The sequence below is a fragment of the Mauremys reevesii genome, linkage group 1 (assembly GCF_016161935.1).
Source record: "Mauremys reevesii isolate NIE-2019 linkage group 1, ASM1616193v1, whole genome shotgun sequence".
NCBI lineage: Eukaryota > Metazoa > Chordata > Testudines > Geoemydidae > Mauremys > Mauremys reevesii.
The window spans coordinates 214,340,041-214,367,409 of NC_052623.1; the positions used below are offsets into that span (position 1 = coordinate 214,340,041).

Consider the following 27,369-nt stretch of genomic DNA (forward strand, 5'->3'; position numbering starts at 1 on the left):
AGCGGCTTTTATTTTGGAAAGGAAGTTATTCAGTGCGGGCTCTTGGGGCGAGGAGGGTTAGGGCTGCATGCATGCCTAGATACAGAATAGGGCATTGATGTGCTCTCTCACATCACGGTAATTGGCCTCAGTGATCTCTTCAAAGGTCTCATCCAGAACTTGGGCAATGCTTGTTGTCCTTGTCCCAGTTAGGCTAACATGTCCATGCCACTGTGCCATGAGGGGTGTGGGGACCATTGCTGCGCACAGGCAAGCTGCATGTGGGCCAGGGCAGAAGCCGCATTGTAGTAGAAGACCCTCCCTTGCTTCTCAGGTCACCATCAGCAGCGAGATATCTTCCAGGATGAACTCCTGTTGAAAATGTGGGGACAGTGTTCAGTACAGGTACCCCCTGAAGCTGTTGGCTGTCCCCAAGGCACAGAAACCCAGAGGACAGTACAGCCCTGAAACAATCAGTGCCCCTTGCCCCTGTGCTTACTCATCATTTTGGGGCTCCCATAGGTTATGTGCACTTGCTTTGGGATGGGAAAATTATGCTATTGTGTAGATTGTGCTTGGCCTACTTAAGTATGGGGGAATCATTGCTCTGTATAATGTGAACAATGCTGCCTCTGTTAAGTGTTGCATTTTGCCTTTACAGATGCAACCTTGAGATCTCAGCCATCTGTCTTATCACCAGCCAAGAGGCTGCAAAGAATCAGGAAAAGACCACATAGAAGCAAAGAGGACATGCTGCATGAAGTAATGCAGCAATCACTTAATGAGAATCTAAAAGCGCAGGAGTGGAGGGAGAGTGAAAGGAGGATCCGCCAGCAGAATGAGGAGCGCCGGCACAAAAGCGCAGTGCTCCGGCAGCAAAGCACGGATCGGCTGATAAGTATCATGGAGCACCAAGCGGACTCTATCCAGGCACTCGTAGCCATGCAGGAGGAGCACTACCATGCCTGCCCACCCCCCTGCAGCCCTTGTCCCAAAACTCTTTCCCTTGTGCCTCCATGTCACCTCCAACCCACTTTCCCCAACATCTGGGTTCTTACCACCACCATCTGCCTCCAACACCTGTAGCTTCACCACCCAGCCCTGCAAACTACGACCTTTACCCACTGCACTCAACCCCCATCACCATGCAGCATAGCCATCCAGAAGTGCAGCACTCATTGCACAGTACTCCAGACAGGAAGGCTGAGTATGATAACAGGACAGATGCAAACCTGTGATTGTACCATTCACCACCACCCCCCTTGCCTTTTCTCTTTCCCAAGCAGTTGTGTTTCTTTTCAATAAATGGATTTTTTTTGGCTTTGAAAACATTCTTTATTATTGCATAATGTAAAAGATACCTTAGCCCAGGAAAGCAACAGGCACTGCAAGTCAGCATAGCAAACACAGATTCCTACTAACATTGGAACCCCTGCACTTCACTCCCGTGCAGGGCACCAGACATTACTGTTGGCTTTCAGCCTCAAATTGCTCCCTCAAGGCATCCCTAATCCTTGCAGCCTTGTGCTGGGCCCCTCCAATAGCCCTGCTCTCTCGTTGTTCAAATTCAGCCTGCAGGTGTTGAACCTCTGAGTTCCATGCCTGAGTGAATCTTTCACCCTTCCCTTCACAAATGTTATGGAGTGTACAGCACACGGATATAACCGCGGAGATTGTGTCATCAGCCAAGTCCCGCTTCCCATACAGAGAGCACCAGCGGCCATTGAAACAGCCAAAAGCACACCCCACAGCCATTCTGCACCGGCTCAGCCTGTTGTTGAACCGCTCCTTGCTGCTGTCAAGGCTCCCTGCGTAGGGTTTCATGAGCCATGGCATTAAAGGGTAAACGGGGTCTCCAAGGATCACAATGGGCATTTTGACTTCCCTACGGTGATCTTCTGGTCTGGGAAAAAAGTCTCAGCTTGCAGTTTCCTGAACAGGCCAGTGTTCCAAAAGATGCGTGCGTCATGCACCTTTCCAGGCCAGCCTGCACTAATGTCAATGAAATGCCCATGGTGCTCCACAAGCGCCTGGAGAACCATAGAGAAATACCCCTTCTGATTAACATACTCGGAGGCTAGGTGGAATTGCGAATTGGAATATGCATCCCATCTATTGCCCCTCCGCAGTTAGGGAAACCCATTTGTGCAAAGCCAGCCACAATGTCATGCACACTACCCAGAGTCACAGTTCTTCTGAGCAGGATGTGATTAATGGCCCTGTAAACTTGCATCAACATAATTCCAACGGTCGACTTTCCCACTCCAAATTGGTTAGCGACCAATCGGCAGCTGTCTGGAGTTGTCAGCTTCCAGATTGCAATAGCCACCCGCTTCTCCACCCTCAGGGCAGCTCTTAATCTCGTGTCCTTGTGCCGCAGGATGGGGGCGAGCTTCTCACACAGCCCCATGAAAGTGGCTTTTCTCATCCGAAAGTTCTGCAGCCACTGCTTATCATCCCTGACTTGCATGACGATGTGATCCCACCACTCAGTGCTTGTTTCCCGAGCCCCAAAGCAGCATTCCACGGTGGTGAGCATGTCCATGAATGACACAAGCAATCTTGTGTCATATGCGTTACTCGAGTCGATATCATTGTCGGAGTCCTCACTGTCAGTTTGGATGTTAAGGAGTAACTTGACTGTCAAACATGACGTGCTGGTGAGACTCGTGAGCATATTCCTCAGCAGTTCGGGCTCCATTCCCGCAGACCAAAAAGGGATGACAGAGCGCGCAGCACAAAAAACGTTGAAAGACGGCGCAAAATATGGATGGAAGCACAGGGATTGCTCGGATGCGAAGTGATACATCACGCGGCGTTGGGACAGGACCAAGAATGCCCCACACCCCCTGCCCCCTTCCCACAAGCCACAGCACCAGAATAGGAACAGGTGCTCTGTGGGATAAGTGCCGCAAATGTGGCCACGCCAGTGTGCTTGCTGCTGTCAGTGTGGACAGACTGCAGCGCTTTCCCTACTGCGCTCTCCGAAGGCTGGTTTAACTCAAAGTGCTCTACATTTGCAAGTGTAACCATGCCCTTAGTCACCAGCACTGGTGTCCCCAAGCAGCTGGCTGTGTGACTGCTTTCCTCTGAAAGTTCAGTCATGTAGTTCACCCTGGAGCCTGAGTTACAGGCTGCCTTTCTGGTTGGACAGTGTATGACACAGCCTCTCTGTCCCAGACAAACCTTATTTCAGCTAGCCTAGGGCATTCTGCTCATTTACATTCTGTCCATCTGCAGATATTACATCTCATGAGTCCCATTGAACAGCTTTGGGTTTCCCTAAGTTCCATTTCTGGGATACCACCATGGAGTGGGTCTCCTTTCCCGGCCCCATGCTTAAGCCAGTCCCCTTTGGGTCTCTTTTCATACCAGAACCTGCTGTCCACAAATTCATCTGCCAACCAGCCTGCATTATGCAAATCCACAGGCTTCCTGTCCACTAACCACATTTTAAGGTCCTGAGGACAGATTTCATAAAGTTTCTCCAACCCAACCTGGTTATACAAATCCTCCAGGGTAGTGACCCTTGCTCCCTTACACCATCTGCGGCAATATTCGTCTATCACCATGGTGAGTCCCATGTAGGTCACATCTCAAGTCTTTTGCACCCCATGAAAACTTTTCCTATAAGCCTCAGGGATAAGCTCCAATGTAAGCAGTAAAGCCTTTTTGAATAGCTCATAGTCTCTGCTATCAATGGCTGTAAGTCTCTGGCTTTGAGATCACGTAAGGGGTGAGACAGAGGAGCTGGTCTATAAGGTCAACCTGATTCAAATTGCAAGCCTTGTCAAAGGCAGTGAGGTAGGCATCTATATCCCGCCTCCTTAAACTAGGGTAGCAATTTGGTATCCAGGTTCCCTGTGGAATTAGCATGCCGGGTCTTTCCCCACTTACCCCTTGGTGGGTCCTCTTGCCCCATAGCTTCTCCATCTCCAGTTCATGCTTTTTCTGCTTCTCCTGCTATTCTTCCATGTGTTTTTGCTGCTTTTCATAGTCCTCTAGCTCCTTCGCTCTCATCTCCAAGTCCCATTGCTTCAAATCTGTTGATAGGGAGCCAGGTCGTGAAGACCCCCCTGCTGGATGGGGAGCAGGGTCTTGTGGACTCCCTGCTGCTGCCTCTGCTGCTCTCAAACCTTCTTGACTCCCCATTTGGGGTTAAAACCTGCTTCTTGGACTAGTCATCTCTGCCCAGCTGGATAATGAGTTGCTCTTTGTTGAGCTTCACAATGCTTAGCCCTTCTTCTCTGCACAGGCTTGCAATGTGCTTCATAGGAAATTGGTTACATGCCATGTTCTTGCTGCTTCCTTTAACTACCCTAGTTTTACCACTGCCAGTCGCTTACTGCAAAATACTCATGGTACATTCAGCAGCCAACCATCCTCTTGATGCATTCAGAAACCATCCTCAGCTACCACGTGTCATGGATCCACTGGTCCGATGCTCTAGAACAGCTTACAAACAGTTCTTGGGAGGATTCCTTCAGTGTGCCAGTGCCTGTAAGGTCACAATCTTTCACTAGGGAAAGCCATTCAGCTTCACCACCTCCTTGCACTGAACCTGTAAACCACCAGCAACTCTGCTACACACTCTGAGCTCCCTTCAGCAAGTCCACCTGAAATGGGCACCTAAGGGAGCAATGCACCCCCGCAACTTTGACCCTCTGCAGTGAGTCTCAGCCAGCGTTGTAAAAGCAGAAGGGCTTATTAAATGTCTGGAACACAGCGTAAAAAGTCCTTGGTTAGCATAGAGAACAGGAAGTTACAACATGGTCCATTCTGATTAGTCCAGAACTCCAGCCAAGTGGTGTCCCTCTTTGGCTCCCTCCTCTATCCCTCTGTGCCTCTTTGTTCAAATTTCCAGGTGAGTGACACCACCCCCTCCTCAGTCCTTTGTTCCCAGCTGGTCAAACTTGGCTGGCTTCCTCTGGCAGGGTGGGCTATTTGTGGTCATTAGTTGCTAGGTACCAAATGGATTTGACATTGTCTTCATGGACCCTCCATTGACATGGGCCCCAAAGCTGAGGCAACTGGGTGCCATTCACACCTTTGTCATAGCTTGCCCAAGAGCAAACAGCCTTTCCCCACCATCTAGTTAACAAAGCAGTACATTGGGGAAACTGAGGCACACACAGTATTCATACAACATATTACAGGCTTGCAGTTTGGGCGGGGGGATGCGGTTCCCTGCCCACCAAACTATACCCATGTTAAAAAGTGGGTGGGACACTTTTAAAAGCGGAGGGGGGCCAGAGTACCCCTGACCCTCCCAGTTCCAGCACCCCTGCCCAGATACCAAACCCAAAGTCAGAGGGCCCTACCTGCCATAACCCTAACCCTAGCAAGGGTGTGTGATGGAATGGGAATTGTCTGTAAATATTTTGTATGAATACTGTGTGTGCCTCAGTTTCCCCATATACTGCATTGTCACCTAGGGGTGGAAAGGGGCTGTTAACTCTCTGCAAAGGCCCAGAGATACAGGAGTGAGCTGTCTTGGGTTTGAGGCCCAGGTCAATGGTGAGTCCCTGAAGACAATGGCAAATCCAATCACTGGAGTATTCAGTAACTAGCAACTAACAATCATGAATGGCCCACCCCACCACAGGCAGCCAAGTGCATTTGACCAGTTAGACAACAAAGGACTGAGGAGGGACCAAGTGAAACTGGCCCAGGAAGTTGAACAAAGAGGACTCAGAGACCGAGTGAGAGTCAAGGGGGGACACACAGCTTGGCTGGGGCTCTGACTAACCAGAATGGACAATGCTGTCACTTTCTTTTCTCATTGCTCACCAAGGACTATCTATGCTGTTTTCCAGACATCTGATAAACCCTCATGTTATTACAATGCTGGCTGAGAGTTGCTGCAGATGCTGAATATGGTGGTGTACTGCTTTCTTTGGGGGTATTAGTCTCCCTCAGGTGCCCATCTCAGGGGGACTTGCTGAAGGAAGCTTAGGTTGTGAAGCAGGGATGCCAAAGGCTCCAAGGTTTGGTCCAAGGAGGTGGTGAAGCTGAGTGAAAGAGTGAGACCCTAACAGGGTGTGGCACACTGAGAAGGTCCTCCCCGGGCCTGTTGCAGAGCTGTTCCAGAGCACTGGACATGTGGATCCATGACAAAAAGTGGCTACCTCCCACAATCCTAACCCTAGCCCTACCTCCCCTAACCCTAATGCTAAGTCATGGGGCCCCACCTTCCAGAACCCTAACCCTAGCATAGGGTACCCTACATCCTATCATCCTAACCCAAAGTCAGCAGGCCTTCCTGCAACAACCTTAACCCTAACAAGGGGGCTCTAGGTACCCCAAACCTAACCGTTAGTGGGACATATCTGCTACAAACCTAACATGAACAAGGGTGTTCCACCTCTCTTAACCTGAACCCTAAGAGGGCCCCGCCTGCCCCAACCCCAAGCCTAGCACTGGTTGTCCTTTCTCCCCTAAACCTAGCCCTAAATTAGGGTACCCTACCTACTACAACCCCAACCCTAGCAAAGGGAGCCCTACCTGCCCCAGTCCTAACCCTCCTCATCTAATGTCCCATATCCAACTGTTGGGGATATGTCAGTCAGCTGAGGATAAGAGCTGTGTGACAGTGCGTGCAGAAACACCAGGTCACTAAGTACTAGAATGGGGAAAAAAGATGAAAACTAAAAAGCCCCTATGGTGCTGGGGAAGAAATCCCATCACCGTTTCTTTAAAGCCTGAGGCCAGGAGCCTTGCAGAGAGGACATGGCAAGGTTCTCCTCACCCAACCAATTGGGAGGAGGTTTAAGGAAGGGGATCAGCATATATGCTGCCTCCTCCCTCATACCAGGGGCAGACACCCACCACGGCAGGAGAAGCTGCCTGCTGACCCCTCTGAGGACTAACTGGAGAAAAGGAGCCTGTGTGATCTTTGGGAGACTAATAAGAGGTTCTGTCACCAACTGCTCTGTAACTAGGGTTGCCAACCCTCCTGCTTTTGCTAGGAGTCTCTTGGAATCATGCTCTATCTGAGACTACTTCAGCCAAACCAGGAGATTTTTGGCGCTAACAGTCTGGCGCAGCAGCAGAGCTAAGGCAGGCTCCCTTACATGCCTTGGCTCTGTGCTGCTCCTGGAAGCGGCCAGCACTGTCCCTGGGGGCAGGGAGGGAGGGACAGAGGGTCTCTGCACACTGCCCCGACCTGGAGCACCAACTCTAAAGCTCCCATGGGCTGGGAACTGCGGCCAATGGGAGCTGTGGGGGTGGTGCCTGTGGTGAGCGGTGACCAGAGAACCCCTGGCCTCCCCACCTAGGAGCTGCTGCCAGAGGGATGTGACAGCAGTTTTTGGGAGCTGTCCAAGGTAAGTGCTGACCCCCTGATCCCCTCCTGTACCCCAACCCCCTGCCCTAGCCTACAGCCTGCATTCAAACTCCCTCCCAGAGCCTGCACCCCGCACCCAAACTCCCTCCCAGAGCCTGACCCCAAATCCGCTCCCACACCCCAACCCCCTGCCCCAGCCTAGAGCCCTCTCCCAAACTCCCTCCCAGAGCCAGATCCCATACCCCTCCTGCACCCCAACCCCTGCCCCAGCCCAGAGCCTGCACTCCGCACCCAAACTCCCTCCCAGAGCCCAACCCTACACCCCCTCCAATACCCAAACTCCCTCCCAGAGCCTGATCCCATACCCCTTCTGTACCCCAACCCCCTGCCCCAGCCTGGTGAAAGCGAGTGACGGTGGCGGGACAGGGGTCTTTGGGTTTGCTCAATTAGACAGTTGGCAACCTGTAACTTTGGGGTGTCTTGGTGCTGGGCAGCTACAGTTCAGATCCCTCACGCCAGCAGCCAGCCCACAAGTATAAGGTCTCATCTTGGTTCTCACCTGCTGAGTCACTACTTGTGACACCCTCCAGTTCCAAGTCTCCCCAAATCTGTCCTCCCTGAGTTCTTACTTACCAGATACTTGGACTGTTCCCATCAGGTCTGTCATTCCCAGGCACCCAGAATTCAGTTCACTTTGCCATTCACAGACTGCATACCGGAGACCTGCTTGGGATAAAAATTTAAAAGGTTGATATAATAAAAAAGGTTTATTTAATAGAAAACCCCCAGATTCAAAGACGACATAGGAAGAGAAAGAAAATACCTACAAGTAACACAGAAAATAAACATAGAGACACAACCTCAGGCTTTACACTTCCATATTAGATAAAAATCCCTTGTCTAACACAAGTTACCTCTTGCCTTTGAACAGTTTCCCAGCGTACCACCCAGCTACACGGGTGGACCCAACATTCATAGGCAGCTTCTTGCCCAGAGACTGTCCCTAAGTTTCTGGGTGAAAACCCCAGTTCCAAGCCTCTTTTTTAAAAGGATTTTTCCTTCCCTCCCCTCCCACCTTTCTCTGCTGCTGCATGATGACCACTCATTATTCAGAGTGGGAGAAATTCCCTTTTGACTTGATGGCTCAGTGTTTTCCAGTTAACTCTACTGGCCCATCATTGTCTTTTCCTGGACTGCACAATGGATAGTTAATTGGAGCCAGTTTTGTGTACACACTGGGCTTGGGAGATGTTCCTCTCTGCTGTAAAGTGTAGTTGAAGTTGCAGTAAAGGTTATAAGCACAGTTTTCTGTATGCATAAAGACAAATTCATAACCATAGTCTATATACATAGCTCATAATGACCATCAAGTTTATAACATTACAAGCTTTCATAAAAGACCTTAATCGATCTACTTTATAGTGCAATAATACAGTATGCAATCAGTTGGTTCAACTGCTCATTTTGGGGGTTTAAACCTCAGGGTGCCTGAAGCCTGATTGTCACAGAGCCACCTGAAGAAGAAGCTGGCTAAGGTCCTACAAGGCAATTCCAAGGAGGAGAGCTGGGGGCTCCTGTTTTCATAGTGACCATTTGAAGGCACAGCCCAAGGGAGCTGGGTGTCTCTTGAACAGGGGCAAGAAAACCAACCCAGACTCTTATGCTGACCCAGACAGGGCGAGAACTGGGGTAACAAATGAAGTGAGTTACACTTTGTAGAAAGTCTCAGTAATTCAGATGCCAGAAAAGGGTTGCATGTTTGAACAAGGCTAGTTGGGGTAATTGAAAGAACCCAAGCATAATGATGAGTGGTTCTTTCAATTACCCCAGTTGCAGAACCATGAGGGGTGACAGGGTGGCATGCTGTCACGGGCTAGCCTGACATCAATTCTGGTCAAAATAATGGAAAAGTTGATATGGAATTCAGTTGATAAAGAACTAAAGGATAGGACTATAATTAATGTCAGTCAAGATGGCTTCACTGGAAAAAAGATCTTGTCTGACAAACCTAATTTCATTCTTTCATCAGATTGCAAGTTTGATTGAGAAAGGAAACTGTGTAGATGTAACAGATTTAGACTTTTGTAAGGCATTTTACTTAGTACTGCATGGCATTCTGATTAAAAAATTGGTACTAAACAATATCAATAGAGCACACATTCAATGGATAAAGAACTAGCTGACAGATCTCAAAAAGTAGTTTTCAATGGGATATCGTCATTGAATTGAAATGCTTCTACTGGGGTTCCACAGGGATCAATATTAAGCTTGATGCTGTTCAATATTTTCATCAATGATCTGGAAGTAAATATAAATTCACCATGATAAAATTTGCAGCTACAAATTGCCAGAGTGGTAAATTATGATGAGGACAGGACAGTCACGCAGAGCAACCTGGATCACTTGGTAAGATGGACCCATTCAAACAAAATGTGTTTTAATACAGCCAAATAAAAAGTTATATCTGTAGGAAGAAAAAATGCAGGCCATACTTATGGACGGGGGGACTGTATCCTGGACAGCAGTGACTGAGAAAGATTTAGGAGTCATAGGGGACAAACAATGGAACACGATCTCCCAATGTGATGCTGTAGCAAAAAGAACTAATGACATTCTTGGCTGTACAAACAGGGGAGTAATGTATAGGAGTAGGGAGGTGATTTTACCTCTGTATATGGGATTGGAGAGTCTGATACTGGAATGCTGCATCCAGTTCTGGTGTTTGTATTTCAAAAAGGATGTTGAAAAACTGAAGAGGGTACAGAGAAGAGCCACAAAAATGATTTGCAGGCTGGAGAAAATGCTGTACTGTGAGAGAGCGTGGGTATGCTTCCCGTGTGGGTAGACAGACACGCTAGCTCTGCTCATGCTGCAGTACAGCTGCAGCCACTCAGGTGGTGGCTTGGGCTAGCTGCCCACACAGAGTCACTCCAAGCCCCCTGGTTATGTGCTTAGGGGGCTAACCTGTGCTTCTGTGGCCACCATGCTGCTATTTGCAGTGCACCCGCTTGAGCAGAGCTAACACGTGTCTGTCTACCCGCAACTTCCAGCTGCAGTGCAGACATTCCCTTCAAGAGCTCAATTGGTTTATCAGAAAGAATATCGATGCGGCTTGGTTAAGGTGTATAAGTACTTTCACAGGGAGAAAATACTCAGTGCTAAAGGGCTATTTAACCTAGCAGAGAAAAGCAGAACAGGAACTTATGGGTGGAAGCTGAAGCCAGAAAAATTCAAATTAGAAATAAGGCACAAATTATTAATAGCGAGGGTGATTAACCATTGCAACAAAGCACCAAGAGAAGTGGTGGATTCTCCCTCTCTTGATATCTTCAAATCAGGACTGGATGCCTTTCAGAAATGTGTGCAATAGTTATACAAGTTATTGGGCTCAACACAGGGAGAACTGGGTGCCATTTGATGGCCTGTGATATGCAGGAGATCAGACTAGATAATCTGATGGTCCCTTCTGGTCTTAAACTTCCTGAATCAACCAGTAAAATCCAACCTGGAGCCATTGTCCTAGAAGTGAAGAGCCCATGTCCCATTCTCTAGCCCGCTAAGCCAGCCCATCCTGTTTCCTGCCCTCCAACCTGGGGCAGTATTAGAACAGTGTTGTAGAGATGAAAGGCTTCATGTACCATTTTTAACCCTTAATAGCTGAGGAAAAGCTACATAAATTCTGAAATTTCCCACAACATCCCTCTTCTGTTGAGCCAGTCAAGGAGGCTACAGCTCTGAAGGGGAAAGTAGAAACTGGGGGATGTATAGTTGAATTTGGCCATTTAAGACACAATTCCCAGTGAACATTTCCATTTCACTTACGCATGATCTCTGTCCTGTATCTCCAGTGAATAAGAACTGCACTCACTGCAGAGCTGAGAGAATGAGAGGTAAAATGCACAGCCTTTCCTGGGCCCATTGCCCAGGCATGTGGAATTACCAAAGAGGGTGGGACTTACCGCAGCTGGAGATTTAACAACACATTGTCAAAGCACTCAGTTAAACATTAAATACATTGTTTTAACCCAGCCCTACCAAGGTCCCAGATGGGGAGAAGCTGGCAATGCCCCAGCATGCACCCCTCAGCTGAATCTAATTAGGCGGGGCTTTTTCTTTCTGGGTGCTTGCTGCTTACTCCTTCTGTTCAATTGTGTGTCCTCCCTGTGGGCCAAGGAGCTGCAGGAGCAGAGGAGGAGGAACCCCGAACTGGTCCTAGGTGGCTGTATCCGCCCTAAATTTCCAGGAAAGGAGGAATCACATAAGAGAAATCTAGCAGGCAATTTTCGCAGACTAGAGTTAAGACTCAGCAGTTATACCAAGGAACAATACAAATTACCAAGAGTTCTTATCACATTTACTTATGATAATCCATTCTTAATTCTTTAAAACCTAACACATTTATCATGTTGCCAAAGATGCACTTGTCTGTAAGGCACTTTTAAGAGTGACTAGATTGATCCAAAAGGCACAAATTTAGAATATCAAAAACAATTTCTTAAAGTTATTGTTTACAATCTCTATTTGGCCAACTTGCTTGGACTGATAAGGGAGTTAAAATCGAAAATGTGGTTACTTGAGGTCTCCCTAGAAAGTGTAGACTTAGCAAGACAAGGGAGGTAAGATAAGGAGGGTGTACCTATAAGGACATACACTACACAAAGAAGGAGAGGTTGCCAGGTACTGGCTTCCTCCGGGCCCCAGGGGTGCTCAAACACTCAAAAAAATGCTCAGTAAAGATGCTGAATTTATTGTAATTCAGATAGTCATACTTTAAGTTTGACCTGACCGCTTGGTGGCTTGCTATTCTGAATTGCAAACATTGCAGAGAAGTAACTTGTGACTGAAGAGATCGAGTCGCTTCTGATCCTTGCTGAAAGGGATACATTTTGCACTGTGCTGTCTACCACACTCTAACTGCTTCTACAACCAGAGAATTGGTTGACAGGTGTGAAAATAAAAACTTCAAATCCTTGGCCAGACCATAATATTTTTGTCAGCATGTTTTCAAGCAGGAGATGCCCTAGCTGGACTCTGCAAAATGGTCTTAGCAGGCTCTAGTAAAGCCTCATTTACAGGAACGGCCACCCACACAGAAGCTGAAGTACATAAATGTCATAGAATCATAGAATATCAGGGTTGGAAGGGACCTCAAAGGATTTGAAATGTATCAGCAACACACTCCATCAGCTCTTGGAATTGTCTAAAGTCATCTGCCATGAAAGGCGGTGGAGGCATTTACAGCCTCACACAGCGATGACAAAGAAATATTTGTGTGAAATGTTACCTCCTGGTCAGCCCTTGCCTCATATTCCTCAAAGGTCTCCACTACCAGCTCTGGCTGGGGAGGTGGGAATGAGGGCTTGAGATAATGGATCTTCCTATACTCCCCGTAGGAATGACTCACTGCCCTCAGGAACTGTTGGCAGTGCAAGGCCCAGGGGTCCCAATAAGGCCACTCGGGGGGCAGAAGGCCCAGATGACAAAGGAGAAGGCATTTGCTGTTGGTAAACCCAGACAGATGGGGGACAAATTTATCTGTCTTCTATTCTCTCAGAATAGGTAAGATAATGGTGTCCTGCAGAATAGACAGGAGACCCCTGAACCAAAATACTATCAGAAGACTCATTGTCAGCATATTCTGCAGGGAAATGTAAGTGTTCACCCTGGATGGCCGACGTCCGGGTAGAAGGAGGTCTCAATGAAAAACTCAAAGTCAGCGACCCAGAAGATTTTAATATGGAGAACTGTCCGGTACCAGTAAGTAATGGAGACTCTAGCTGATCCGACACAACAAGAACCTTTGAATATCTAAACACCAATGGTACTGCCATGTAAGTGGGAGCTGGGTCCAATCCTGTGGAGAGCTGTGTCAGTACCGAGGTAGGGACCTATCCAGAATGTGCCAGTGCAGCAGACACTGAATGCTTTGAATGAGTACGTCCAGATTGACTCAGATGGTACCAATGTAGTGGTCCAGCGCACCAGTATAGGTACAGAGGCTACCGATTAATCTGATGCTGCCGACGTTTTTGAGGAGGAATTTCTGCTCATATTCACATGAGTGCTTGAAGCAGAAGGGGTCTTCGGTACCAAGTCTTATTTATAAGAAACATGGCTCTTAGAGGAAACCTGAGACATTTTCTCTGTACCGGACTAACTTGGAACCTCGATAGTATTCCCTTTGGGACCCGAGGTCTTCAGAACCTTCTTCACAGTCGGTGACAAAGACTCCTTGGAAGGAGATCTAACACTCCTGCTCCTTTATTGGTACACGCAGACCTAATGTGCAGGGCTCTTGGTACCATTGGTATGGATATAGGTGCTGCATCTCCCAATGCTTTCGGTGACCGAGACCTGAAGGTGGACAGGGTACCAGTCATTCCATCCCTCAAGGGTCTCGGTGACTAGGATCCTGATGCAGACAGGGCACTAAATGTGCTCACAGTCCAGTGTACAAGGGGGTTCTTGGAGCCTGTTGTAGGGCTTGATCCATCATCAACAGTTTAAAATATATTTCCCTGTTTTTACAAGATCTGCTCTTGAATGAGGAGCAGGTCTTACACTTGGTCAGTACATGGGTGTATCCCAAACACTACAGACACTGAAAATGTCCATCACAAATAGGCTCCTGGTAGGAAAGACAATGCTTAAAGCCTGGGGATTCCAGCATAACCCAGATAATAAAGTCCAGAACAATCCCCCAGAGGGGAAGGAACAAATAAACAAACCCACCAAACTAATTCAACTAAGATCATCTAAACTATAGTTAGATAAAAGTGAAGCAGGCAGGTTGTGCAGGCCAAAGGTGGTTCAGAAGGAACTGAGGACAGCTTACCCATGCAGCCCTATATACCTCAATAAGGAGTACAAGGATGTGTATGGCATATGTGTAGGTCTAATGGACTGAAAATCTCCCATCAAGGGCACATGAGGGCACTTGAAGTGGAGTACCCATAGGGACACTACTTAAAGAAGAACCAATAGTTATTTATATTAAAGAATAGAAGGGGAAATACAATCTTCGAAATAAAGATCTTACCACTTCTTATCCTCTTAACACTGGGATGCGGTAGAGTCCTTTTCACATGGTTGGTCCAGGAGTCTGTCGCACTTAGGATGCCGCAGTTTCTTGTTGAGTTCAGTGACAGTCGGCTCTCCAGTTGTACATGGTGAACTCAGTTTTATATACAGTACCCTAATTTCAGGTCTCATTGGAAGGGGCCAGCCTCTGATTTCTACTGGACACATGCCAAGTGATTGTTCAGATTTCAGCTGTTTGTCTCTGCTTCCATTGGTATCCAGCAGGTGGTGTACAGCAAATGTCTTCAATTCTTTTTCTTATCAGAGGCTTTTCATGAGAGTCATTTCAAGGGCTGTATTTCATTATTAGCCCCTAGTATCAGTTGGGATCCCTGGTTTCAAGCAATTTCTCTTCATATTCCAAAGTTACACCCTGGTTTATATCTTTCAACATTCCTTCTTCCTTGTGCCAAGCAATTCCTATTACTTCTGCAGTGAAACCAACAAAATCTCTTATAGTCTTCTAAATTAGGAGGACATACTCCATACATTCACTGATTGTACATAAGCATTTTACATTATTTAGGACTTCCAGCAGAACAAGAGGTATTACCCACATACAGAAGGATGTAGATCTGACTCACAAGGCAAATAAATTTGCAGCTTCTAATTTGGGATGAAAGACATTATCCACGGTATATTTGATTTAGAAGGAAAACAATGTATATCTTACAATTTGGGGTGAAAACATGTGGCTTAGATATCTTGGCGTAACAGGTAGTTTTCCCAATTCGACCTTCAAACTTACAACCTGTTTTTTCTAATTTGCTTAACTTGCAGCTTCCCCACCCATCTCTTGATCTACTCACAAGGAGCACTATGCAATGTTTGCATAGCAAAGCCGGATGTAACCTTTCCTTGGTAACTTGTAGTTCTTTTTAGCTAGATTGGGAGGGAGAAAGAGAGTATATCTATATGCAAATTATGAGAGATTCTTGTGTAAGTGATGTGATTAGCAATACTCTCATTTAGCCATTTTACTTTCTATTACTGGGGAGAGGAACTCCCAACCTTGGCTGGTCTCTGGTCCTTAGACAAAATGTCTCACATGATGTGACCCATTTTCTTATTGTCTTTACTTCCTGGGTGGATCCTATTTTGGGACAAACAGCAGTGGATATCTTTTCCAATTTTTGAGGGCCAGAAATAATCAGTAAAAAGCAACAGAGAGTCTTGTGGCACCTTTAAGACTAACAGGTGTATTGGAGCATAAGCTTTCGTGGGTGAATACCCACTTCATCAGCTGTTAGTCTTACTCCAGCAAAACCGGAATTAAGTGTTCCCATTACAATAGAGTGCCAACTCTGCTTTGGTTCAGGTTGAGAAGCCCTTTCTGTTTAAAGAGCAACTTTTCTAAGTGCTCTACAATCTGCATGCTTAGAATGTTTTGAAATTTGTTGTGCTTTATAGGGGCGAGGGGTTGGAGCACGGGGTTCCTAAAATACAGCTTCCTGAAAAAACCCTCAGCATTTTACAAAATCAACAGTGTCACTTTTTTGCACATTCCTGGGGCTCAAACCTTGACTCAAACCGCCCACAACTGATCTCAGTCACTCAACATTTATTTCAGCTAGTGCATGGCACCCACTGCCCCTTTGAGGAAGCAATATTAAAAATGTTATTAAAGAAAACATGTAGCTCTCTAGAATGGAAAGTGCCTAACAGGTAGGTGATAAAACTTATAACTTCTAGCCCAGTGGTTAGCACACTCACCTGTTATGTGGGAGACCCAAGCTCAATTCCCTCCTCTGCCTAAGGATGGAGCAAGATTTGAGCAAGTGTCTCCTACTCAGGGGCGGCTCTAGGCACCAGCAAAACAAGCTGGTGCCTAGGGCGGCAAAATCTAGGGGGCGTCCCCTGCGGCCGGGGGGGGGCGGCAGGCTGGGCCGGCGGACCTGCCGCAGTCATGCCTGCGGGAGGTCCACGGGAGCCCCAGGACGACCGGACCTGCCGCAGGCATGACTGCGGAGGGGGCGCTCGTCCCGCGGCTCGGCTGGACCTCCCGCAGGCATGACTGCGGCAGCTCAAGCGGAGCCGCCGGACCCGCGAACCGTCCGCAGCTGCGGGAGGTCCAGCCGAGCCACGCGGGACCAGCGGTCCCTCTGCAGTCATGCCCGCGGGAGGTCCGCTGCTCCCGCGGCTCTGGGGCGCCTCCCGCACATGACTGCTTGGGGCGGCCAAAAACGTAGAGCCGCCCCTGCTCCTACTTCTCAGGAGCATGTTCTAACCACTGAGCTACAGGATACTCTGAGATGGAGAGGTCTCAGTCTCTCCTGTTGAAGCTGTTCTACAGTATATAAGTACTTAAAAAGTCATTGGGACAATGAGAATGACTCTATAGTCCAGTGGTTATGGCACCCACCTGGGAGGTGAAAGACCATGGTGCAGTGCCCCTGATCCCATGACTCTTTAGCAATTTATCCAATCTGCCCAATTCAAGCTTTGTGTATTGCTGTGTTGTTCCTGTGATTTTTTTAGGTGCCACGATACTGAACGATGCAGTGCCTAAATCCCTTTGTGGACCTGGATCTGAGTGTCAGTGTATTTATCCTCACAATGCTCCTCTGAGGTAGGGAAGTATTTATTACCCCCATTTTTTCAGTTGTGGAACTGGGACATGGGGCCAGATCCACAATGGTATTTAGGCTCCTAACTTCCATTTAAATCAATAGAAATTAGGCGCCTACATACGTTTCTGGATCTGACCCTCTTGGAGAGACTAGGGGATTTGGCCAAGGTCACACAGGAGATCAGTTATGGAGCAGGAAATTGAACCTAGATCTCCTAGGTCCTAACCACTGGATCACCCTGCCTCTCATGCCCTCCTCCCCCCATTTCTCTTTTAAAAAAGATCCTTACTGACTTTATGCTAGTCTCTACACTGTTCCTGCATCCAATCCTGAGTGCCTCAACCAGTGGGGCCCAGTTGATTTCTGCCTCTCCATCCATGACTGAGGAGGGAGAACCAGGCTGTGTTGGACAGGCAGAAAGAGAGTAGACAAGGAAATGATGCAGAGGCAGTGAGGGGACCTATGTTTAGCCAGTGAATTCTGTAGCAAGTGTAATCATTGCCAATGATCCAGAGGTAGAGCTGGGCTCTGGTACACAAGGTGCTGCGAAATATTTTTTTTTAAACCAAGGAAAGTAAATTCCCCAAAACTTCATCAACACAGAGTTAAGTGGTGCCTCATGCCCTTCCAGAACATAGATAGTGGCTAAACTTAAGCCTCTGAAAACCAGGAAATAAAGAGATATGGTAATGTAACCAAACTGCTGAAAACTAAGAAATACAGAGTTAAGGTAAATGCCAACACAACCTTAACTCTGCCCTTTCTGAGCACTACCACAAAATGCCCACAAAACACATACTAGCACTCTGACATTGCAGAAGTGCAGAACACTCAGGGCATGTGACCACTGTATGACAGAATAGATGACTTTTTCTCTACTAAAGTAAAATTTTTATTTACTGTGCAGGAGCAACCTACACCTGCTGTACTCAAACCCTGAGCCCACTCCATAGAAATAACCCCCTACTTGCTACATTTTACAACCCCTTCACCTTATGCACACAATTCCATCTAATACTCTATTTTCATTTACATCAATAAGCTCTCTGACACTCCAGTCTCATATCCCACCTTACTGCTGACAATCCCCGTGGCAAGAAGAACCCCGTGAATGGCTACTGAGACAACCTACACAACACAGTGCTGAAATGAAGCAGTCTGAATCTCTCAAGGTACACTTGCACCTCTTTCCTTTGATCACATACCCCCGGGGAGGGACTCAGAACCCCCCTCCACTGGAGCAGTAACCCACACAGATATCCTCATAACACTATCATAGCACTGCCAAGCTAATCCAGCGAATCCCTCCATTATATACAGCTAGAGCTAACACAGAAAATGTAGCTGGAGTGCATGCAGAGAATTTCCATTGGCTATTGCCAGCTCCAGAAGGACAGAGTTAAGGTTGCACCAGTGTGTAACACAGGAATACAAAACTGGAAGGGACTTCCTGGGTCATTGTGGGTCCAGTACCTTGCTATCATAGAAGTCCTTATCTATGTATTCCCTGGTTTTTGGAAGTTTAAGTTTACACTCCCTGGTTTTCAAAGGCATCACTGGATAACCTCAGCTCTGTTAATGAATATTTGAAGCATTTAATCTAAGAGATGTTAGATTGCCCCACATGAGATGATTTTGGCAGACACATCAGCAAGGCCAAGAACTGCTTGGATAATGGAGGCTGAACTATCCCTATTACCCCTAAAGGAAGTCATCCCCTGCTGCTTCCCTGTAGATTTTTTTTTTTTTTTTTTTTTTTTTAGTGTTCAGTAGAAACACTATTTATTCACCCTTTTCGGTTACATGTGGACAGAGCTAAGCAGTATGACAGAGGACATGCACTCAGGCTGATTTGCATTCTCCTCACCACAGGAGTGGCTGCCCTTGCAGTGCCTTAGCTCCTGCTAACTCTTGGCAAAGCTGCTGTTACCCAGGGTTTTGCTTTGCAGTCTGAGTTAAAAACCAACTGAATAAATATTGTCCCAAATGAAGCCAGGAGAGGATGAGCCTGTGAACCAGCTGCTGCTCGCTCTGGCAAGAGCCCTAGCCCAGAGCTGCTCTGCTAGCACAGCCTTGCAAATACAGCTGGGGCAGTTGGTGGAGTTTTGCAGAGCCCCCTACACAAGGAGCCACCAAGCATACAGTAGCAGAAATGTCAGAGGATCTGGGCTGAGCTGTCCGAGCCCCCACATGATTTCGTTCCGTGGGTCGGAACGGGGACAGGCGACGGAGAGGGTTTCATTCACCAGCATTGTCAAGCCTACACCTTTCAGCTGCATTAAGTACACAAAGCCCCAGCCCTTACCGTCATACCTCTTAAATGTCCTTTGTTTCAAGGGACACTACTCATTATCATTCCAGAACAACCTCCTTTCCGCACAAATTTGATGTCCCTTCACTTTTGTTGTTGGAATAGAAGAGGAATACATCAGAAATGCAGAATCATTAAACTGGGATTATAGAAAGTTATTTACACTAAAGGAAGGAATTTTGTATCCCAAAACATGGTGAGCTTTGCGATAACCATCATTATTCCCAGCCCTGACAGCACTCCTAGTGAGACACAAACAGCAACTTGTTAACCCTCACAGCTTCCTGGGAAGAGAGGAGTAGATAGATGGGGAAACTGAGGTACAAGAAGAGTGAGGGATTTGATCAAAGCCACAGTGAGTTAAGGCTTGTCTATATGTGAAAGGTTTACTGATTATACCAATATAGTTATACACATGTAGTGCTCCCATTGCCTTTCCCTGGCGTGGACACACTCATTATGGTGTAAGAGCGGCATTTTCCAGTATAGCTTAAATCCTTCCCAAATAACACAAACTAAATTGAAAAACAGGCAGCAGAATAACAGGGTCAACACCAAGAGTTATACCAACATCATTACATAAGTTTAAATGTACACCTTGGAATATACTGAAAAAACATTCAGAGCTGCAAATACTATCTAGGGCTATGCTACACTGCACTTTCGTCAGTAAAACTTTTTCATGTGAAAAAACACCCCCCTGCCTAACAAAAGTTTTACTGATGAAAAGTGCCGGTATGGACAGTGCTTTGTTGGGGGGAGATGCTACTGCCCCTCATTGGGAGTGGTTTTATTTTGTCGGTGGGAGAGCTCTCTCCTGCTGACAAACAGTGGCTACACTGCGTACCTCACAGTGGCACGGTTGTAGCAGCACAACTGTGCCACTGTAAGGTGCACAGTGTAGACACAGCCTGGGAGTTCTAACTCCAAATCTCCTCACCTCTAGCCCAGTAGATGCCAATCCCTTCCCACAGCTGGGACTAGAAGGCAATGATTTTTTAGAGGAAAGATGTTTTTGTGGTTAAAACACTGCACTAGGATTTAGATGAGGTCTTAGGCTGCTACAGACTCCATGTGTGACCTTGGACACAGATTTAATCTCTCTGTGCCTCAATTCCCCATCTGCAAAATGGGGATAATAATTCTGCCTTCTCTACTTTGCCTGTAATCTCTTCAAGTACTTCTTAAGTGCTTGTACAGTGCCTAGCACAATGCTCCAATCTCAGCTAGGGTGTTTATTAGAATGCTGCTGCCTCACTGTCCTGTGTTGAATGACAGGCAACGTTGGGTTCCTGGGGCTTAAGAGTCCCTCCTTCAATGCTGCTAACCCACAGGTTACATCCTCCTGGGGTTGAAGAGCACTGAAGATGGTTGAGAGCTCTAAAGGGACAGGCTAGGCACCCACACCCCTGGAATGGCCTGGAAATTGGGAACTGGGGAGCCCTGTACAGCACCTGTCCTGAGCCAAGGCCTTGGCCCAGCCTGGATGGGTACAGGATAGTGTGCCCAGCCCAGGTAGCTGCTGTTACTGTTGCATTACCTTGACTTGTCCCCATGTCCTTGAGACACTGCTGCCAACATTTTTTTCTCTCTTTCTCCTCTTGCTGGGACATTGTGTTCTCAGCTCAGGAGAAGGGGCGGGGGGAATGGGGAGGAACATAATGTAATGCTCTCGGAGCAGTCTGCAGCCTTACCTGGGAGCAGCCGGCGCTGCTTACCTCTTCCTCCACCCTTCTGCGGGGAGCGAGGGGGAGGTGCACGCGAGGTCGCCAGCTGGCTCTTGGGTGTCAGTACCGGTTTGCTCTGAGACTGCAGCCCAGGGAGTCAGGAGGATGGGTGGGGTGCGTGTGTCCTTGACTTAAAACGGCTCAGCTATTTCAAAGCCCCACCCTGTTGTTTCAGCAGAGAGTGGCCCCTGAGGCTGCACACTTGTGTACCTGAATCCTCTCTTTGCTGCTCAGCGCTGCGGCCGCCCCAAGCCCCCAGTGAAAGCCCCAGACCGCAGCGTTATTTTCTCTGCAGTGGTCCCCAGTCAACACGGGCCACTATCTAAATTGTATCTGTTTGTCCCCCCTTCCTCTCCCGCCGCGTCGCCCGTTCCCTCTCGGCCTGCCCTTTCCCACCCCTTGCTCCCCTGCTACCCCTGCCCATCTCCCTTTTCTCTAGGAACTGAGATATTGAGATGTTAATGAGGCTTTTCTTTTCCCCCAGAGCTGCGGGGGCGGGGAGCGCTGGGAGGGCAGGAGCAGGACAGGTTGCTAGATTGAGCTGGAAAGAAACCAGTCTAATCCTAACCACCAAGGCAAAGCAGCTGCCAGGAGGCAGAGCCAGGAGTCTGAGACCAGGGCACAGCAGAGCACAGATCTCGCCTAGGAGAGAGAAACTCCCACAGGGGGACAACACCAAAGGGAGACCCTCATTTCCAAGGAGAGTGGAGTCCACATAGCTCAGTGGAAACAGCATCATAGGTCAACATGCATCAAGTTAGTGTCTTTCTACTCAGTTGCTTCTAACCTTGCTTTTAAACACCACCCTCTGAAAAAGGGTGTGGTGGGGTTCCTACAGAGTGGATGCTGGGGTAAAGGAGGGAGGGGGTCTGGGGGTGTCTATGGAGAGACTGGGGCAGGGAGGATATGTGGGGAGTGTGTGGAAGGACTGAACTGTGGGGGAGGATAGGGTGTGTGTGTGTGTGCGGAGACTCTGGACACGGGGGAAGATAGAGGTGTGTGTATGTGTGTGGAAGAGCTGGGATATGGGGGAGGATAGTGTGTGTGTAGAGGGGCCAGGGCATGGGGGAGGATAGGGGTGTGTGTCTGGAGGGGCCAGGGCATTGGGGAGAATGGGTGTGTGTGTGAAGGAGCCAGAGTGTGGGAGAGGATAGGGGTGTGTGTGTGGAAGGGCTCGAATGTGGAGGACGGTAAGGGGTGTGTGTGGAGGGGCTAAAGGGTCCCAGCAGGCAAAGGCTTCCTGAGTTCGGTGGGTCATGGTAGACATAACTAGTATCTGTATATTGCCTGATTCCAAGCTTATTCTGTTGTAGGCTGTAGCTGTGAAGGCAGAGAAGGTGTCAGTGGGGGAGAGGCTGAGAAGGTGTAAACAGGAAACAGAGAAGCAGCAGAAGGTGGAGGAAGTGGCAGAGAAGTTGGAGAAGGAGTGTCAGGGCCTCATTGAGTTCCACAAGTCATACCATGAACTCTTCCAGTTCTTCTGTAACAACACAACCATCCATGGAGCCATCCGCTTAGTCTGTTCCAAGAGAAACAAAATGAAGACAGCCTTCTGGTCTGTGCTCTTCTTCCTCACCTTTGGCCTAATGTACTGGCAATTTGGGATCCTTTACAGGCAGTACTTCAGCTTCCCTGTCAACCTGAACCTTAACCTCAACTCAGACAGGCTGACTTTCCCTGCTGTCACACTGTGCACCCTCAACCCCTACAGGTATGAGACAAACTCCCAGGAGCTACAGGTATATATATTGTGTATTGTACTCCTACTGGATCAGGTGAAATACCCAGTGCCCCTACAGGTGATATTGAGACATGAAGGGCTTGTCTACATGGGTAAATTTCCCTACATAGCTGTACTGGAATAACTATTCCGCTACAGTTTGGAAGCAGAGTAATTATATTCCCACGTGGGGATTTATACCTGTCTAGCTATAGCCAAAGAACTATAGCTATAGTGGGAAATTGCCCAACAGAGACAAGCCCTAACTCTGGAGTCCACTCTCTCCATCTTACAGATACAGTGCTGTCCAGAAGGAGCTGGATGAACTGGATCGTATCACCCATGAGACACTAATGGACCTGTATAACTACAATATGTCTCTGGTACAAAGCAACTGGGCAGCCCAGTCCAGCCGGAAACGTAGCCCAAGGAGCCTGTCCCACCATGTTCAGCGCCACCCACTTAGGAGACACAAGCGTGATGAACCAGCCAGCCTGAAGGGGAACAGTCCTCCAGTGGACAAAAGTGACTGGAAAATTGGCTTCATCCTGGTGAGAATAGATCCCTCTCTCTCCTATACCCTATAGACTCTGCCTAGCTCCTAATCTCTCATTAGATCCTCTCATACCAGGGTCAGCTCCACCCTCCACTGGAAATCTGATGAAGTTGTTGTTGCTACTAATGAAAGACGTTAAGAGCTGAAAAAAGCCTTTCAAGGCCCAGTCTCTCCCTAAGGGATCTAGGGAAGGATTGTCTTCCTTCTCCATCCATTCTCTAGAGTGTACTCAACTGTCAATCAATTAACTAGAGTTCCAGCAGGAGCAAAAATTCTAGTCTAGGCTAGGGCATGTCTACACTACAGGTGCTACAGCGGCATAACTGCAGCAGTGCTGCTATAGCACTGTAGTGTAGATGCTTCCTACATCAATGGAAGAAGTTTTTCTGTCAATGTAGGTAGTTTCCCTCCTCAAGTGATAGTAGCTACATCAATGGAAGAATTCTTCCCTCAGCCTAGCTGTGTGTACACCAGGGCTAGGTCAATTTAACTACAGCACTTAGGGTTTGAATTTTTTACACCTCTGAGCGATGTAGCTAGTTTGATCTAAATTTTACTTTATACCAGAGTGTATGTACACCCACAGAGCGTGACTCCCTGTTCCAGAATTGAAAGCTCCTGTGTATACTCCACAATCTCATTTTCTGCACAGCCCATTACAATAACTTCACTGTGATTTGCGGCTTCCTCAGCCTCTTGATCATTCCACCTGCCCAGGAATTTCCCTCCAATTGAGGATCTGGGGTTGGGGGGGAGGGGCTACCCTGATGTCTGTTAGCTGCACTTGTCAAGTATAATCTGAATTTATTTCCTGTCCATGTTCGGGGGGGGGGGGGAGGAGGGGGAGAGATAGGTAAGTCCCCTCATCCCTCCTCGTGGACTTGTGTTCTTTGAGACAGCTGATGTTTCTCTTGCAGTGCAACAAGACCAATGAGGATTGTTTCCACCAGACATATTCCTCAGGTGTAGATGCTGTGCGTGAGTGGTACAGTTTCCACTACATCAACATTTTGGCACGGATGCCTAACACAAAGGCCCTGGATGAGTCCAATTTTGAGAACTTCATATATGCTTGCCGCTTCAATGAGGTTACATGTGACAAGGCGTGAGTGCTCCAATATCCCATCTTAACAACCTCTGCATTCCTTGCTGGGTACAAGGAGAAGCCAAGACACTACTGCTGGAGAACACTGTTACACCCACTGCCAGGGCCCAAGGCTAGGGCATTCTTCCTTGTTCAATTCCTGGGGCTCCTGGGATCCTATGGGATAGTTCCTGTGCTCTTTTCCCTTTGTTTCAGATAATTGAAATAGTGATACAGGTACATACACTAGTTTGGGTGCTGTTATACTGTATAAAGGGATCTTTATACTGGTGTAACTGGGTCCACACAAGGGGGTTGTATCCTCCTCCAGAGTGAGCAACTGTGAGGAATCTAACAGCTCTTCAGCTTCAGAAGTCATTTTCAGCACCTTGCTAAATAACCTTGCTCTGAACCACTTCTCAGGGCTTGTTTACACTACAGACACTACTCTTCTGTATTGTTCTCAGTTCCTCTCTATGGGGTGGTAAAAAGAATGGTTCCTTTTAGAACACCCTGTCCCGCAGCATCTCTTGGGGATTTTGCCCCACATGCCTAGATGCTCTAATCTGAATATTTCCATTTCTCTCCCAGGAATTACACCCATTTCCATCATCCTATTTATGGGAACTGCTACACATTCAATGATGGCAATAGCAGCCTGTGGACATCATCCCTGCCTGGAATCAATAATGGTGAGGGTCCCCGTGACAGGTGGGGAGAACCCATTCAGATGTATATCTAGAATAGGAGAGTTTGGGGGGTGGGAGAGAACTGTGAGCACCAAGATCCTCCTCTGCTTATTCCCCTGTGTGATGGTGGATTGCATCCCCCACCATGACCCATGTGAGTTTCAATTGCCAAAAGTTCAGGCCTCCCCCAAATTCTGCTTTCTCCAGGTCTGGCTTTGCAATCCCAGTTCTCTGCCGCCTCCAGAGACTCCAGCCCTGATCCCCAACTCTCTGCCTCCTCCCCAGGCCTGACCCCCTTACTTTCTGCTCCCCTCAGGCCCACCCGTGATCCCGTTTTCTTTTCTGGCTCAGCTGAGATTCCCCCCGCTCTCTGCCGCCTCCTCCTCCCCCACTAGCCCAGTTGTGATCTCTCTGCTGTTCCCTCACCCCAGTGACTGGCCCTGATCCCCCCCTCACTCTCTGAAACCTCTACAGGCCTCTCTCTGCTAGTGCGCACGGAGCAGAACGACTATATCCCACTGCTGTCCACAGTGACGGGAGCCCGGGTGATGGTCCATGAGCAGAATGAACCCGCCTTCATGGATGATGGGGGCTTCAATGTGCGTCCGGGTATAGAGTCCTCCATCAGCATGAGAAAGGTAGGGGGGTAGAATGAGGGAAAAGGTGGCATGGGCTTCACCATGCACCCGTGTGAAGACTTGTGTCAGCACAAGATTGGTCAGAAGGGTTGCCGAGAAACTAGGATATGGGGAGCAGAAAAGTTAACCCTAGACGGTGGCAACACTGGGTGGGACTGAGGGGGAGGACATTACCTTGGGAGCCATTACTAATCAGGGAAGGACTGGAAAAGGGGGATAGCAGGGGGGAGCTGGTGGCATGAGATATGAGTGAGGACTGGGAGGTTATTACCATCGTATTTGTTATTGAGTGGGGGTGGATGGCCTATGATATGCAGGCAGTCAGACTGGATGATCTGGTGGTCCTGTCCGGCTTTAAATTCTCTGACTCTAAGACTGACAAGCTGCTGTTTGTTGTCAGGAGACAACAATGCGTCTTGGGGGCAGTTACAGCGACTGCACTGAAGATGGCAGTGATGTGCCAGTACAGAACCTGTACTCATCCCGTTACACTGAGCAGGTAATCCATCACCACTGGTCCTATCCCAGACCTGTCACCGCCCTCCTTGGTGTACAATCTCAGTCATTCCCTGCCATGAGTGGATCTCATGTGTTTTCTGCGCCTGATTATGCTGGGATGTGAGGATTCCTCTGCTGAGCTCTCCCCTTCTCTCATGCCTCCCAGGTCTGCATTCGTTCCTGTTTCCAGATCAGTATGGTAGAGCGCTGTGGCTGTGCATATTACTTCTACCCCTTACCCTCTGGAGCGGAGTATTGTGACTACACTAAGCATACAGCATGGGGTAAGTGCTGACAGTGCAGAAGGAATTATATAATGAACCCCGCAAGCCCTCCAACCCCCAACACTGAGACTCTCCCATTATCCCCTGCTATCAGCTCCCCAACTCTCCTGTTTAAGTCCTCCAGGGGGATTCCTTCTTTGGAGCTCTCAGCCCCTCCAAGGGTGCTACCTTGTTCTGGGCCCGCATCACCCATGTACATGCCCCAGAGATTCTCTTCCCTGTACAGATAGGGTGAGCTCACTTTTGGTTTTCTCTCTTCCTGCTCAGGTCACTGTTATTACAAACTCCAGGTTGAATTCAAATCCAACGTTCTGGGCTGTTTCAGCAAATGTCGGAAACCTTGCGAGTAAGTCTCAGCGGGCTAAAAACTAGGGCTTTATGAACACCATTCTATGAAATAGTTGCCTGAGATCTCAGGGGACTGGACTTGGCCCAGTAGGTCACGTCCAGTCCTATGTTCCTATAAGGGTCTCATTCCTAGAGCTGACTGAATGGCTGAGAATTTGATTTGCCAAACCAAGTATTCAATTATATGGGCAAATAGTGTTTGAGCAATTAAACATCCAGCTAGCTACTTCAGTCTGGTCTCTCCCAGCAGGAAGCAAAGTTAATAGTGAGGTAAAAATGCTGTCTGTGGGGAGAGCTCCTGGATACTGCAGTCAGGCTACTTTCAGGAGGCAGCACTGTAAGGAGTAGGGCAGAAGTGCTAGATATGGAGAAAGTTCCCCGTTGTTGAGGTTGCTGTGCTGAGACTGGACCTTGTGGATCCCATAGCCCTTGCTGTTAAGAATATATCTGTCTTCCTCCAGGGTGACCGAGTACCAGCTGTCAGCTGGATACTCCCACTGGCCTTCCACTGTTTCCGAGGTAAGGATATGGTTTCCTGTGGCAATCCCACCAGACCCAGGATGCAGATGTGTCCCACCATTTATTAACCCTCAACAAGGG

At 48.1% G+C, this 27,369-nt stretch overlaps 1 protein-coding gene and 1 long non-coding RNA gene across 7 annotated transcripts in view; one reads left to right on the forward strand and one right to left on the reverse strand.

Annotated features, from left to right (window-relative positions):
• Positions 1-21,222, reverse strand: LOC120395829. 3 transcript variants are annotated; one of them, XR_005592873.1, is made up of 3 exons: positions 20,920-21,222; positions 7,898-7,987; positions 1-351 (listed from the first exon to the last, which is right to left on the reverse strand). It is a non-coding gene; the product is annotated as an uncharacterized LOC120395829 (long non-coding RNA). The 3 variants fall into 3 exon arrangements; XR_005592850.1 differs by lacking the exon at positions 1-351 and adding an exon at positions 3,930-4,022; XR_005592870.1 differs by lacking the exon at positions 1-351 and adding an exon at positions 3,930-4,022 and having other exon boundaries at positions 7,898-7,990.
• SCNN1A (sodium channel epithelial 1 subunit alpha) overlaps positions 20,948-27,369 on the forward strand; it is a 9,446-nt gene continuing 3,024 nt past the window's right edge. For 2 of the 4 annotated variants that reach the window (XM_039520323.1, XM_039520518.1), the window contains exons 1-10: positions 21,424-21,708; positions 22,266-22,663; positions 22,968-23,223; positions 24,146-24,333; positions 24,904-25,004; positions 25,476-25,639; positions 26,040-26,138; positions 26,304-26,421; positions 26,689-26,767; positions 27,231-27,288. In XM_039520323.1, the coding sequence (XP_039376257.1) occupies positions 21,700-21,708; positions 22,266-22,663; positions 22,968-23,223; positions 24,146-24,333; positions 24,904-25,004; positions 25,476-25,639; positions 26,040-26,138; positions 26,304-26,421; positions 26,689-26,767; positions 27,231-27,288 (1,470 nt within the window). In that variant the 5' untranslated portion in view covers positions 21,424-21,699. Of the gene's footprint in view, positions 21,012-21,423; positions 21,709-22,265; positions 22,664-22,967; positions 23,224-24,145; positions 24,334-24,903; positions 25,005-25,475; positions 25,640-26,039; positions 26,139-26,303; positions 26,422-26,688; positions 26,768-27,230; positions 27,289-27,369 lie in introns of those variants that run through there. The other 2 variants (XM_039520392.1, XM_039520442.1) reach the window with 2 other exon arrangements.